The sequence below is a fragment of the Apus apus genome, chromosome 1 (genome assembly GCF_020740795.1).
Source record: "Apus apus isolate bApuApu2 chromosome 1, bApuApu2.pri.cur, whole genome shotgun sequence".
NCBI classification, from domain to species: Eukaryota; Metazoa; Chordata; class Aves; order Apodiformes; family Apodidae; genus Apus; species Apus apus.
The window spans coordinates 136,954,501-136,970,901 of NC_067282.1; the positions used below are offsets into that span (position 1 = coordinate 136,954,501).

The 16,401-nt window shown below is 40.1% G+C and overlaps 1 protein-coding gene across 2 annotated transcripts; it reads right to left on the reverse strand.

Annotated features, from left to right (window-relative positions):
* Positions 1-2,555: 2,555 nt before the first annotated feature.
* GOLT1B (golgi transport 1B) lies at positions 2,556-16,118 on the reverse strand. Of its 2 annotated transcripts, XM_051643863.1 has the most exons (6): positions 16,044-16,118; positions 11,813-11,904; positions 9,843-10,021; positions 6,503-6,584; positions 5,499-5,532; positions 5,107-5,145 (listed from the first exon to the last, which is right to left on the reverse strand). In XM_051643863.1, exons 1-5 carry the CDS (start codon positions 16,066-16,068, stop codon positions 5,524-5,526), a joined length of 387 nt encoding a protein of 128 aa, XP_051499823.1. In that variant the 5' UTR covers positions 16,069-16,118; the 3' UTR covers positions 5,107-5,145; positions 5,499-5,523. The 2 variants fall into 2 exon arrangements, with proteins under 2 accessions (XP_051499819.1, XP_051499823.1); XM_051643859.1 differs by lacking the exon at positions 5,499-5,532 and having other exon boundaries at positions 2,556-5,145.
* Positions 16,119-16,401: the final 283 nt, after the last annotated feature.

Below are 16,401 nucleotides of genomic sequence, written 5' to 3' on the forward strand. Positions count from 1 at the left end.
GTCATGCTTTCATCTGCTTTCCAGGCTTGAAGAAAGCACTGATGCTGCTGTTTCTCTAAGGGCTCTGCCCCATGAGGGACTCCAGGGATGCAGGTCTTTGTGGAAGACTTTTTATTAAGCGCATGTAGTGATAGTACAAGGGGTAATGGCTTTAAACTGGAAGAGGATGGATTTAGGTTAGACATTAGGAAGGAATTCTTCACTATGAGGGTGGTGAGACACTGGAACAGGTTGCCCAGGGAAGTTGTCAATGCCCCCTCCTTGGAAGTGTTCAAGGCCAGGTTGCACGGGGCTTTGAGCAACCTGGTCCAGCGGGAGGTGTCCCTGCCCATGCAGGGGGGTTGGAACTAGGTGATCTTTAAAGTCCCTTCCAACCCAAACCATCCTACCGTTCTGTGATTCACCCTTGACCACGAGACATCACCACACGCTTCTGCAGTCCCCGGCTTTGCAGGTCTAGCCCCGCTTGCTGCCTCAGGGCTCCCGGGCAGCACAGGCTCGGTGCCGGCGCTCACAGCGGGCAGGGAGCACCGAGCACCCCGCAGCCCGCACCCCGCACCCCGCCCTTCCAGCCTCCGCCGAGCCCGGCGGGGCGCAGCGGCCCCGGGCGCTTCTCTCCCCCGCGGCTCCCCCTGGTGGCCGCGGAGCGCCCCTCGGCCCGCGGGGTCACCGTCGCCGCCGAGAGGGTCAGAGCCAGGCACCGAAAAAAGGAATATGAAGAGCGTGGGTCACTCAGGTTTTGCCCGCGGTCAGCTGCACCGCTAATTTGATGGTCAGAGGCCAGTTCTCCGTTACGAGCATCTCAACTCCTGGACTTCAGAGACCTACGCTGCTGTACCAAACAGGAGGTCAAACGCTGCTGCCATTTCAGCAGAGACATTCCTCCCGTGTGCGGCAAGTCAGATAGAACCCCAGTGCTTTAACGAGCTTTTGGCATCACGTGCAGTCAGATACGTCAAACCTGTGAATTTTCATAGGGGATCCATTACGCTCCCTAGCAAAGCAGTCCTACCACTTCAATGAAAAACGCTGTCTGCTAGGAAGTACAGGAACACGTGCTTTGCAGCAAGCACACCTCCAAACATGCACTGCTTCAGCAGGTAAAACAGACACATTTATGAGCGGTAAAAAACACATCAGTGCTTTTCTAGAAATAGATTGCAAGCAACATCACAAGTTACCAGTCATAACAGTTTGAGATATTTAATTCCACACAAAATTATTCCACATCAGTACCGTTAATTTTTCTGTAAGTTGCTACTATTTGAGAAGGATGCTTTACTGTATCATAATTGTGCTGAAATTAGGCTTGGTGAGGAATTTCAGCAGCTGCAGAAACTCTTTGTTGGACTGAGCATGAGATCCAAGTCTTCTGAAAGATGCTTTAATATGCCAAGACTAGAGGGGTGAAGCTCAGACCTAATGGGCCACAAACGCCAAATTCTGCTGGGTGTTTCTCTGGTAATGGCAATCTGAAGAGTAGAATTAACAGCCAAAGCAAGCCAGGACATGGCAGAAACAGACAGGAGTCCAGGGGCTGGCAGTGACATCTGAAGAGCCAGCAGGGAGATACACCTATTATATTTGGTTTAGGGACATGAACTCTGCTTTCCATCCTGATGATAAAGCAAACCAGAAAGGCAACAATTAAGTGAGTCTGTACCTTGGAATCTAGCAAGGAAATGACTTTAAAGTAAACTAATAAAACCTTGCCTTTGACATCTACTGCAGACAAGATCCCTGTCTTTCCAATGCTTTTGACACAGGCTCTAAACTACAGTGGTACCATATGATGAGCTGTAACAAAGACAAAGTATTCCTGATTCATTAGTGGCAAGTGTTCACTGAAAGTAACTGGCCATGAGCTACATTGGCATTATACCTCCCCCAGTTTATCAAATACAACTAGATCTGAGTTATTTTCCTTCGAAATTAAGAAGGGCTAATTCTTTGGAATTCTTAGGATAGAACCAACCTCAGTAAAAGTTAGTGGAGAGGCTGGAACTTCAGTCAAAATTTAGTTTTAGGGCATTAACTGACACACAGCACTAAAACAACCCCTCAACAACCAATTAAAAGCCCTGATTTGCTGTTCTACTCCCCCTGTGAAAATCCCAAGCTTACAGAGCACCACAGAATTATGTTATCACAGCACTCTTGAATACAGAGAACTTATGCTCATATCCTCAAACTAAGCTGAAAGCACAGGAACTAGAACCTGCTCTAAGTTCTAGACATGTGCCCTTTTTCTCCTGAAGTTTCAGTTACTTCCTCAAAAAAGCAACAAATAAACTATTTTTCACATAACTGTGATTTCTACACTTTCGTGTGATGTTTGAAACTGGGACCTGAATAACTAGGGGAATGTTTTTATTAAAAGGTTTATGGTAAGAAAGAGAGGAAATCTCTCCATTTAAGATTAATCAAAGACTCTATTTACTACAAAAATCACAACAGTGCAAGATAGAAAAGCAGCAACAGCATGAACTCCCTAACCTTTGGGAAGGAAAAGTTGTAAAAACACTAATGTGTATGCAAAGAGACACAAATACAAATTATAGAAAAAAGGTACCCATTTATTCAAGGTATGACAAGGATATTTACAATATTCATTTGCTCAGAATAAGATCCATCCTTCAGCTTTTCAAAGCAGCAATTACAAACTACATTTAAAAGGGGATATTTTCTAAGCATGTTTCTGTTAAAGATATTTTTACAACAGAAACACTTTAAGGCTAAGTTGTTTTGACTTTTGCTGTGATCAACATTTATCTCGGCAAAACTGTCTCAAAGATAATGTTACCTTGAGAGATAAAGACTATGCTAAATTCAATATACAATTTTGTTCCCTCAGGCGCTTTTCAAAACAGTTCACATTTGACAAAAAATGACTTTTGATTTAAAACAATTAAACAGAAGTGAGATGAACTGCCTATATTCTGGCATTTCAGAAGGCTAAAAGATCATATACAGCAACACATTTGTCACCTCTGAAAAATATAATCAGATTTCTTATTGATGGAGCACTTAGGCTTACAAAGCAATTTGCTTTCAGTTAGAGCTCCATAGTCACATGGTACAACCCACCTTTCCCATCATATTATTTTTCAAGACAAGAACAAAAATCTTAAGGTAAGTCACTTCTAATGTAAATGATGAACAGTTTGCTTTCAACAGTACTTGATTCCCACAGTAGACTAGTGCTCTACCAAAGCAAACAAGGAGAGTTTGCTAAACTGCTGTAGTGTTATTCTCAAGTCATTTTAACAAACAGCAGATCTACAGAAGCAGTTAAAATGGGTTCATTTCTTGAGGTAGAAGCCACAAGTCATATTTAGTCCCATCTGTAAACTATAATACACATGCCATCAGACAAATATAGCCAATTTTTGTAAACTGCAAAATAAAACCACTGATTTTTCAGATGCTATTTATTGTAAATATAATGGCTTTTTTTTTTTTCTTTCACAGAATCTTTTTGTTCATGTTTGAGAAGGAAGGAAATTATAAATCTGGAATAGTAGATTGTGGCTACTATACAGTTGTAATGAAAATGTCCAATATAAACAAACTTCATAGCAACTTCCAAAAGAGTTGGTATACAAGGACTCTTCCTAACTTAGAAGTTATTTTGGAAAATACCAATTTTAACTGCACAATAAAGAACAAAACAGTCATTAGATCTTTAAGACTACATAAATACTTGAATTACTAATATTCCATTTTGGTAAATTTTTTAGGTTTACATTTAAGTGAAGAGAAAGTTAAAAACAACAGAAACCCCCAAAGTCTGCACATATACAATTAACTTAATGGTCATATTTTCTTAGGTGAGGACACTATGTAACTAAATCTATTGAAAGTGCACAATGTTTAACATTCCAATAGAAGCAGAAAAGTGACCCTTGCATCAGTAGGGGACATTTATTCCAGGTTAGCCAAGATCTTCTAGCAAAGTTGTAGTTGTGACTGATAGAAGTTTTACATTATTTGAAGATAACCCAAGTAACAAGTTACAAAACATATGGAGATTGGCACTTGATCTTTAGTTAGCCCCATTAGCTCAACTTTCTCCCCAAAGACTCACATACACAGAACTTTAAGTCTTAATTTTATTACTGTAAAAAATAAATTTGTAGTTCCAGAGTAAACAAAGAAACTTCAGCTTCAAACTATTTAAAAACAAAGGTTCAAATTTCGAGAAGATACAATTCACAGGGTTCACATCAGCACCTTAACCAAATGCATTTTTCTGTGAACTAAGCATATTTCAAAGATTTCATGTTAGTGACAAGGGGCTACATTCTTATCAGGATGCACATGTAACACACATGACTCAAGGAGAACAAACTGGAAGGAGTGCAAGTCAGTTTCCAGAGTTCCCTGTTGAGCCGTACATGTTCAGAACCAACATTTAAGACTGAAGTTACTAAAGATTGACCTTTTGCATATTCCAAAATGGAAGGCAAATACAATCAACTTATATCTGGCTTTGAAACATTAAGATAACAATGTTTTATTTCAGCCACATATTTACAAAAATGCTTACAAACAGAACCGTGTAGGGTTTCCTTTTTTTTTTGTCATAATACACTTAAAGATGAATAGTCATCTTAACCTTCATGCAAAAACGCATTATCTTGTTACACAAGAAGTTTTCTCTCTGTTTTTTTGCATTCTGAGGATAGCAAGCAGAGGGTTGGATAAGTTTGGGTCACCCTTAAAAATGTAGGCCTGTTTGCTCTACTGCACCTTCAAAATAAGGAGGTAAAGTACAGGCACTGTTAGTTCCACAAGGGTTCACTGCCTCTAGAATGTTTTCCAAAACCAACAGAAATAGTCTTTAACAGTTGTAACCTGGGTTATTCCACGACTTTCACCTCTTCAGTTTACTTCCTGAACTCTGGAGTTACTTTCCTAGAAGCATACTTGCTGAGCTTCCTTTCTAATGTATAATGTTGACTATACATTTTAAATTAAACTGTTATGTAAAGAATGTAACAAGCTTTTCCTTTGAACACAACATAATCTTTGTGCTGAGTATTCTTCAAAAGGATTTCATAAATAATACAGTAAGTTTAGAATCAGTCTTCTGCCCTTTTGTCATTATACCATGTTGTTGCTTTCTCCAACTTTATCTACAAGCTGTAGAAAAGAAGACAAGAAAGGTTTTAAGTTGCATGACACTCATGTACAGTGAAGTTACTCTCAAATACTACTTGCTAATTGCAGTTAGTATGCAACTAAAAATGAGTCAAATAGTACTCACCAAGGTCTCATGACTTAAGTTTGTGAAAACTAAAAATCTTACATTGCAATTGTGTTTCTGCATGACATGTTTTTCTCATATAGACATTAACAGTGCAACATGAAGATGCAACAGAATGAAAAAGGAAATAGAGGAATGCAGGTAACACTGCTAGCTTAATGATTAAAACAAAACAATATAGTATCAGCCATACATGCATTAGTAGACCAAGTAAGATAATTCAACTGACCATTACTGTGGATTCTCTTCTGAGCCTACGTAGGCTTTGAATAAAACATTAACAATTATCTTTTTAAAGCAAGATTTAACCCCATTATGATCAAATTAAATGTGACTAAAGTAAGATCAATTGACAAATTAAACATTCAATTGATCACGAATTATGAGCCAGAACTTGGCCTAAGATTGGAAGAGATTACCTTGAACACTAATTTTTACAAAACAGATGGTGCACATCTAAGTTATATCCCATAATAATTTGTTAGTAGTAACTATTAAAACTTGCTTTCAAAACTAGGGTTAGAAATGCTTGCGTTAAAATACATATAGAAACTTGCACAGTAAAAGTAGTTGACTGAAATGCTCTAGATTACCACCTTTCTAGCACCTCTTAATTGTCCTCAAATCCCTGGCTGTTTGGTTAAGAAAATAGAAAACTGCATTAAAAAAAAAAAATCTTAGCAAATAGCAAGATGTCATTTGGTGCAGTGGTCCTTCATAAACACACCTGATGAATGATTATGCCTCATGAGAGTTTCTGCATTCATCATACAAGTTGCACCCTAACATTGAACTGAACTGGTTTTGGTTTTACAGGCCACTTTTCATAAACAAATGCTAATACTACACAAAGAAGAACAGTGTCCTCCTCATCACACAGAGAGAAGGGGCACAGAACAGTGGCACGATTCACCTATCTCGTCACCTAGGGCCAAGAGTGAAGCAGGAGGCAGAAGCCCAGCATTCTGCATCACAATCCAGGGCTCTGTCCATTTCACAACGTTTAATCAGGGGCAGATTCTGCAAAGGTGTCCTTTTGTTCCTCTTACACCTAGAAGTCCCTCACTGGGAATGCAGGCTATCTGTATGATGCAAGAACTACACAGAAATACACTCAAAAGCACTACTCTAAATTGTATTTGCTTTACTTCTGATGCATTTCTACTACTGCTATAACAACGGAATAAAAAACAGTACAAGCTTCAAATTTTGTATGAAGTACCAAACACTTACCGAGCTTATACCAGGTAAATTCAAGAGATATCCAAGAACTGGAACTCTTCTAATAAAGCCAACCACCACAGGAAAGAACCCCCTTTAGGTAAGATATCAGAAAATTGTATTAGCTTTTATAATTAAACTATTATCATGTTGCTATAAAACTAAGAAATAGGAGGTATTTTTAAACCAGTATTACAAAAATCTTATTGCTTGCTAGCAGCACATTAATTTTACCAAATATATCAACATACACTCAGCAGGGAAAGGGAAAAAAACCAGGAAATAAGCACCTAATTTTTAAACTGACTTAATTTTCTTCATAGCTGGCAACCTCAGTGAACTCTTCAGAAATAAGAATACCCAGCTTAGTCAACAGAACCATGCTTCCAACTAACTTCTCAAAATTACCATACATATTTTGAGACAATTTATTTTCGTATTATACAAAATACATTCTTGCAATACCCAATCTAAAAGCAACTGAAGTTAACTCAGAGTAATTCCCTTGGAAACCACATGATACTCTTGGCATTAAAGAAAATTAAGCATGACAGAATTGTGTATTCACTGGTTTGCCAAATTTATGTAAAGTCAGGGATTTTAATCACGAGCCAGGGGATGTTGCTCAGCATAGCTGCTATGGTGTAGTCCCCTGCACTGCTCACTTCATCTCTGCAGCAAGAAAACAAATTTTCTATGGCAACACCTCAGCTGTTTGCAGTAAACTGCAGCAATTCAGCCAGTGGTGGCATTCTGAATTCTCTCTTATTGATCTATACATTCCTCATGTAGAATAAGGATTAACATGTAATTAGACTTCAGCAACAGTGTAAGAGTAAAGTTTCACAACTCATAATCTTTTTCACTACACTGTGTAATTTGCTGGATAATAAAGTTTTTACAGGAGAGTTGCTTTTGCTTTTAAAAATCAGAAAATTTCAGCGGTCCAGTAAGATGTGATGCAGGGCACACAAAAACCACTTGCAACAGACTAAAATAACTCGTGTAGCCAAGAATAGGGAATAGTCAGTATAGCCAGGACAATATTGTCAGCCATAACTTCGGATGCCTGTAGTCTAAACAAGGCGCCAAAAGCAGCAGAGAGTACAAGAGATACTATCCCAAAATAGCCTTCTCCATGGAAAGCAATCTGGGCATATGAATGTATAGCAAAAGACAAGACCTCTGATGGAAAACTTGTGGTAGCATGTTAAATAGAGACAAGAAGCGAAAGACACTCTAGATTTAAACCAGAGTAAAATAATAATTGTCTCTCACTTCAGTCAAATGCACCTTAAAAAATATCCTTGCAATTCTGTCATTTAAATTTTTTTGATCACTAGTACCTAACTGCTGCTTTGTGGACAACAGGGGCTCTGCCATTACTGCTGCAGGGTGTATGAAAGGTGACTGTGTAAAAGCAGTTGAGATACGCAAGACAGCAACCTATGAGTAAAGATTCTAGAGAGATCTGAACACCTAATAGAACTGGTTCTGTGGTCTAAATATCAAGAGATTGAAAAAAGCACAAGACAGTGGTTTACATTTGAGCGATCTTCCTCTCAGTCGAAGTTACTAGAACTGATAAATTGTTCTTGATAAATATAAAGGTTTTCTGTAAAAACGTCCTGGTAATCCATGTGACTAGAATCGTTAAGATATACGAAAATGCCCATTCTCACAAAACACTGTGAGAAAAAAACAAAAGGTGCATAAGTTGATCTGGTATTTCTTGTGCTTAAGAAGATTATGTACTACAGAGACCAATGGCAACCAGGAAGTTTTGTGTTATGCAACAACCAGTAGGATCCCAAGGAATTGTATAAAATGATGCTTGAGGAAACTCTCAATTTTTAAGTTCTTCAATATGGAAGAAGTTGCCAACATCATGATAATGGTTGAAATTAACAAGACTGAAGCAAAAGAGCTTTGTTTGGAGTAACTTGTTAACTTTGCAACAAGGGAGTTAGATTCTAAGAACTATTAAGCACTAGAAAAGATGGCCTAGAGATGTATTAAATTAAAATAGATAAACATTCACACCTGGAATTATCTGTAACTTATGATACTCTTCTGACTAAAACAGCCCTAGTGACCTTCTATAATCCCTTCAACATTGTATTACCCTGCTAGCCCTTGGCTAGTATCAATAGGTAATCCATAACCATACCTGCTTAACCATAGTAAGTTATAATTCTTTTAAGATATTTTAAAAGCAGGGGTGTTTGGTTGGAAACACACTGCTTGCTTTGTACTGGCTGATTAAACCCAAGCACTACATGCAAGTATTATACTCAGTAAAGTACCGTGGTTTTCAAAACACTTGCAGTGAGAGAGTTCAGAGTAATGGAGTAGATGAATAAGAAACATCTAATAAAAGCCAAGTTAAGCCTTTCTTTAAACATGTAAACTAAATACAAGATTAACATACAATTTTTCTGAGTGGAAAGAATGGGCACCATGAGAACAGTGGCTTGATTTTGATTTAACAGAAAGTGTATCATTTAGCTAGGAGCTAAACACTTAAAAAATATTTTAGGGGTCTGTTATTAGATTAATAAGCCTTAATGGAACAGTCTTAATCTGAACAGAAGCCAAAGAACAACTAAAAGCCTCCCTTCTTACTTATTAGCATACTTTGTTCTATACTTAACTATGGATCTCCAACGATGGAAATAAAGATAAAATACAGATATACAGGTTGGAACAAGTAAAATTCTTTCACTATTGCTATCATATTTATAAAAAAGTTAAATGACATTCTGAAAACTCTAACATGGATCAAGATTCCTGTTTGAAAAGAACTGTCATCTTTCTTTAATTCAGTCCAGATAATGCTAACCAAAACCATCAGTTCTGACTGTACTAGGGCACAAGTGTAATGAAACATGACAGAAAACATCTTTCACTGGGCTACCATAGTAATGAAATGGTAAGGTTACAGACCTAGGATGTTGGTAATACAGTATTTTGCCCCATTTCTTGAAGAACAAGCTCCGCACCCAAAAAAATACTAAGTGTCTAAGTTGCCTTTTCAATGATGGAGGATTTAAACCTGGCACTGCCAACCATTTGTGCTCCCATATACTTTTAATCTTCACAATTTGGTTAGACATAAACATTACCAAAGTCAGTGTATATATGCCTCACAAACATTAGCAGATAGGAGTCTTGGAAAAATCCTTACCAACTTTCTGCTTCTTGCAAATGTGAATCAACAGCTTTATATTAAATCTATCAAAAGCAAACATTTAAAGGATGCTGTTTTGTCTGCTGTAAAGCAGCAGCACAAAACGAATACATTTGTTTCTAGATGCACCAGTACAGAAAAGTATTTTGAAACAAGTCTTACCTGAATAATAGGAAGAACCCATAAATTTCAAGGATCATTCCTACTAAAGGCCAACCAATGAGAACTATGAGGACACCACCCAGGAAAAAGCCTGTAGCTTTCATTTTGTGTTTTTGAAAGAAGAATCTAAATGTCCTTTCTAAACCAATAACAAAAGACAAGCCAGCCACAAATAAAACCTAGAAAAGACAAAAAAACAACAAAAGAGAGGAATATAATTAGCTTTTTTCTAAGTTTAGGACGTAAACATGTATATATTCTATGAAATTTGGTTGCATTTCTTGTACAATTTCTTTTAATACCAAAACATATTTGGCGAAAAGGAATTTAGTAAAGAAAATCAGTAGTAAAGTCCATCTCAAAGCATTTGTAGCTAGCTTTCAAAACTCTTCTCTCATCTGCTTAAAAAGTAAAGAGTCTACCTTTGTGATCTCTGACAAATACAACCATGTCAAAAGACCTGGTGACAACAGTTATCTGTCCTGTAGCATAAGTACGATCCTTATCCACAAGCAGTGCTAAAGCTTAGTACCACTGACAGCAAAGGTTCCTAAAAATTGAGATGTGTTACAAAAGCACCTCTGTTCTGAACCATGAACATCTTCAATAGCTTGTACTGATCTACTGAACAATGCAAAGCCAAAAAGAAAAGCAGCTGAAGAGTACTATCAGTTACTTTGTTTGTTTTTCTTCCTTTTTTTACTGTGTGTCATCTTCCTACCATTTATTAGTTCCAGCAAAGACTGAATGCTATCATACTAGTCAGAACTACTTTTAGTGTCCTTTAGCAACAGCACTTGTAATTATTTCAGCTTGTAGGCACTGGGCAACATTTTTGCTGAAAGGAGGATTTACTCAAGATTATAGATTAAATTTTTTTTTGGTAAGTTATTTAATAAAGCGTTTTCTTACCACTTTTTCCTCTTTCTGCCTTTTTTTTTTTTAAACTAAACTTCCTGTAGGATACAGTACTTTTTCTTGCATTGTCTTTGGTTACCACACAGCCTGTCATTGACTCTTCCTACCTATGTTTTCATCAGTTTCCCTAAACAGGATCTTGTATTTCCACCTCACATCAGGAAAATAAAAGATAAGCATTACATTATATTTTATGCTTCCACTATACACTTGATAGCTCAGAACAAAGCTTCAACTAATGCACCCACATTCTAATATATATGCTTTAGACTTTTCCTTCAGTGAATCTCAGTATTTGACTCTGCTGCTACAGATGAAACGGATCAATTTTCGTCACAGGCTTTAAGGCATCAGCAACAGAGGATGCAAACCCTTACCAGGCTGTGCTCTTGGCAGGCTGGCAAAACTGAGAAGAGCAGAGGCACAAAAATTACATTCAGAAAACACCCTGTCATTTTATATTTGCTTTTGATTGGGAATTTTGTATACCAGCACTAGGATTTATTTTCTATCCTGTTTTAAGTGACAATTTGAATGTGGTAAAAACTGATGATACTAAATCTCTCTGTGAAGGGTGAATGGTTCTTCTATACCCAGACTATCAGGAATTCATGCTTCTTTCTTTCCTCACAAAGCACAGCAAAGCTACATTTGATAGCATGTACAGAACGCTATTCTTATCAAACAGATACTTAAATTGGACAGTTATCTTAAAAGATCACAAATAGAAAGTGTTAGTAATGCCAGTGAATCTAAAAATCTTATTTGCAGCACCATAACTACTGTTGACTAAGCTACCTCTTGTCTGACCAACCTACCACAGGTCTGACCTGGAGGTACGACATTTACGTTGATGTGAGCTGCTGCCTCTTTACTCAGGAAAAATGATTCACTCTTATCACTGAGAATAACTCTTCCTTTATACCAAATTGCCACAATATTTTTTGTGATCCAGTTTAAAATTGGTAACGTTCTATTTTTATTTATTTTTAATATATCATATACTTAATTCTTAGCAGTGAGGAATCTACGACTAAACAGCAGGCACTTACATTTCCAATGGCCAAAAGAGCTTTGTCAAAGAAAAGTATCATTCCAAAGAAAAGGAAAAACACTCCAAAGCCTGTTAGTCCCATTCCAATCTCTGAAAAGGAAACAAATGTAGGAATGTAACAAAATACAGTACCAGGAAAAACTCATTAATAACAATAGTGAAAAATTTAGAATGTCCAATCTACAGACATTTCAAATTTATAGAAAACTCAGCCTATATTGTGGACCACCTAAAAGCTTTCCTGAGTGTACAAATACAGTAAGTCTTGTAGATACCAATTACTTCAGTAAAAGACATATCTTTGGAAGCTGCTTATCAAAAAAGTGTTATTTGGAACTATACATCAGAATTGAATGCAACAAAAAAGCATGCATGTATACACATACAGGGCAAAGACACCCCTTTTCATTTACTGCTATGATAGTATGGAAGAGGAGACTGCTTTGTGAACAGATAAAGAAATTTTGTTTTCCATTTTCAACTTTTATCCCATGATGTTTAGCACAGCAATGTAAGTAACCTGATCCTTCCCATCCTCCCAAGACCTCACATTCCACCTCCCATAGTCTTGCACAGCAGTCCCACTTCCCCAAACTTCTGTATGGATCTCAAGGCAGTTGAATGCTGTAGGCCCTCTGCACTGATGGCCATTAAAACACACTGGCTTGGATCTCCAGCCAGCTGCTGGTTTTGAAAAAGCTAGTAGATATTGAATATCTCTGCATTCTGCTTATCTGTGAAGTTGCTTAAGAAATATTGGGAAGGCAAGAGTAGGATGGAAGACTTGTTTGAGCAACTGGGCCAGAAACGTCAAGCTATGATTAAAGCTACCATTTGGCAATAGCTTCTGAGGTATTGTGAAGACCATACTTAAAAATACATCTTGCTTTTAAAATTAAACCTCCAAGGCCTTCCTTTGACTATCACGCAGACTGAATAGCAGAGAAATAACAGAAACAGGAGCAACAGCTGCAAAATGCATTCACTCCCCTTTACATTACTGCTATTCCTGTGACCAGAGAATTTAGAAACCTACAGGATACATTAAAACAGCTAGCAAAACCAGCCATACCACGGGCAGGCTGGCAGCCCACTTTGTGACTCTGTGTGTGTGGATATGTATGTATACTGAAGATCCCAGTAGTTCCCTATAATCCAGCCTGAAACAAATAAACAAAAATACTCCACCCACCCCATCATGGCCTTCACTGCAACTGTTCACCAGATCTCAGTGTCCTTTAGCTGCACTTTTGACTGCAATGTAGATCTAGTTGATCGTTTAGTGTTGCTTGAAGAGCTCAGGAGTAAAAGGCCATTATTCTGCCTGTTTTGGAATTTGTATTTAGTTATGGCAACAAAGTGTCATAACAGCTCAGAGTAGGGATTTGTTACAGCAACACTCAACTCCCCTAACTTCAACAAGGCAGCAGACAGCATGGTGTTTACTGTGTAGTTCTACGGCATCATCTGCAATTCACCCAGAATTAAAACTGCTAAGTAACCTGCTACAATTGATTAGCTGCAGACATTCTCAATACCCATTCACAGTGAAAAATGGAATTGCAAACTCTACTGACTGGAGGCAACATAACAACTGCAATTTGCCCTTTTCTCTAGTACTCTTTACTTTAGAACAGAAAGAATCTGTATCCTGGAAGGAAAACACTTGGAGGCGGGACTCCAAAGGAATTACCAGCTGCCAATAAGATAAATATGCAGTCATGGGAAGGGAGTATTAATTCCTCCTGTAGACATAGCACAAAGCAGGGATCTAGCAAGAAGGCAGAGGCCAACTCTCAACAGCTGCTGCAATTACTGCTCTGACACTTCTCCTGTATTGACTTCAAACATATTTGTAATTGCCTCCTGCTGCAATGGATTCAGACTCACTTTAGAAGTCCTCCATACTCTTTGCTTAGTGGAGGAAAAAAAGGAGAAAAAAAAACACCAAACACTGTTCTTATCATCCCAAAATTACTGCTGAAAGAACATTAATAGGCCAGGACCATTACTCTCATTAGCCAGTGTCTCAGCAGAAAGTATTATTGACTTGATTAATATCAGAGTTTGGAAATATATTTCACTAGCATTCTTAGGGGAAGGAAAAAAACCCACCAAAACCCCTGGCATTTTGTACATAAACTCTGCAACCATGAACTAGACATTTTTATAAAGGGTGTAAACTATTTTAAAATGCTTTCTCCTGCACCAGAAGAGCCTTCCCATTTTAATCAAACACAACATTTCAATACCTAGAAATACAGAAATTCATATTAATCCATGTGAGATATACTATTTGTGGTTTAATGTCATTTTTTAATTATTATGATTTACAGAGGAGAGGGAATAATGCTTTCTCAGTATTTCTCCAGAAACCCCATAAGCTGTGCAAGATTATTTCAGCACTACATCAAAACAGCGTAGTAAATATAAGAATTAAAAATAAAGATATGTTGCTTGTGAAAGTCAGAGGATGTTTATTGTCTTTCCTAACTTTTGTGTAGAAAACAAGAATGTAATAACACCCAATAGGTTCTCAAATGATGGTATTAAGTTTCCATTTTCATTATTATTTTGCTAGTAGTATTTTTTAATATTGAAAAATTAATTTGAGAAAAAAACAAAGTGCATTCTTTTGCAAATGAATAATTTCAAAAGCATTCTAAACTACAGCTGCGAATTTAACTTTTCATACATCAACTAATGCAGTGGTCCTCTCCAGTTATTTTTTACACTACTTCACCAGTGACTTTATAGCAAACTCCGTATTTTTCCAGACAGCAGTGAGCAAGTTTTAAAACATTTGTTGGAATACCTTCAGAATTTCAGAAAAACAGTGAAAAAGCAAAAAAACCCACAAACCCTGAACCCCACAGTATCTTACATACTACTCTTGGCTCTGATAGGTGCCTTGGCTAGGTAAAGGTCCCAAATGAAGAAGCAGGAAAAACAGTGAATAGAGATAACCTCTTTCTGAAAATATTGTTGTTTTTTTTCCCAATTAATACTCTGGACAAGAGGACAGGGCAGTAGGCAAAAGCAAAGCCTACAAGGGTTAAATCAATCAGACATTTCACAGTTAGCCCAGAGGATTAATACTGATCCTAGCAGCAGTGCAAAGCACCTGCATTTCTCAGGGCATCGTTCACCTGCAATGCTGCTAGCCTGCTTTTCTGCCTGTCTTCATCCTTGGCCTTGACTGGCTCTCCAATACCTTTTTCAGAATCCTGCTATCCAATTAAACTTAGTCCTTTTTCGTGTCTAGATCTTTCACACTTAGCCTCCTCCACAACTGACACTGCAATGCTTATCAAGCAGGCTCATTTCCCTTCGGGATATGTTAGTTTAAATCAAAGACTCAAGGGTCTCCTTTACCTCACACCTTACACTCTTACTAACTCCTTTAATTTAATATGTTTGTATTTTCACCTTAACACCCCTCAGTGCTACCTGCAAGCACTCACTGCAGCATCAGTTAAGAGAAATGCAGTAGAATCACTGACGTATTGTTAAGTGAGCCCAAACCACTGGCGCCCACGCGGAGCAAAGCTAGAAGGCTTCAGCTAATTTTCACTTTGATTCACCGTTCATTTCATTCATTCATTCTCCCACCGTCCCAGCGCAGCTCCCCACAGCCCAGCACGGAAGATCTCCCAGCCCGGGACAAACGCCACCAGCAGCGGCGGCTCAAGGCGAGGAAACCGGCGGCCCTTTCAGGCGCTTCCCCGCAGCCCACCTCGCTTCCCGCTCCACCCGGCAGCGCACGTACGGCCGCCAGACCCGAGACCGAAGCCAGCCGGTGTTCACAGCCCCTAATGCCGCTGGGCAGGGCCAGGTGAGCTCCGCTCCTGCCCCGCTTCCCGCCGGTGCCCGCCGCCGGGCAAGGAGGACGAGGGTGACGACGGCCCCTCCTCGCCCGCACGACTCGGACTCCTGCTCAGAGCCGGGAGCCGCCTCCCCGCGGCCCGGGAAGGAGAGGAGCGCTCCGCAGGGCCGCCTCGCCACAGCGGCCCGGCCCGGGGCCCCGAGGCACGGCCTCTCCACGGGCTGCAGCCCACGCGCCACGAGCACCAACAAAGGGGAGGGCTCAGCCGGTACCGGCCAGCGGGCCGGGCCCACCCCGCGCTGCTCGGCAGCCCCCGGGGGATCCCCGCTCCGCGGCCCGGCCACCCCCAGCCCCGCTCCCCGCCTCCCGCGGCGGGCTGCCGGCGGCGAGGGGCGACCCTTACTCTGGGTGTCCGAGAGGGAGATCATGGTGGCGGCGGGGCCGAGCGGCGGCGGCGGCGGCTACAGCCACGTCTTCCGGAAACGCGCAGCCCCCCCCGCCCCGCCGCCGCCGCCGGGCGCAGCGGGCGCCGATTGGCAGGCCCGGCGCCAATCAGCAGCCGCCTTGTTCGCCGGCCCCGCTCCCGCGCCCGCCCCTCCCCGCCGGCTGCGGCTGACCCGGGCCGCGCGGGGCCGCCGCTGATTGGCGGGGGGGGGCAGCAGGGAGGGTGGGCGTGGCCGCCCTGGCCCGGCCTCGGCGGTTGGCTGAGGGGCAGCGGAAGCAGCGGGGGCCGGGGGTGGGCGGGGCCTGAGAGGGGGCGG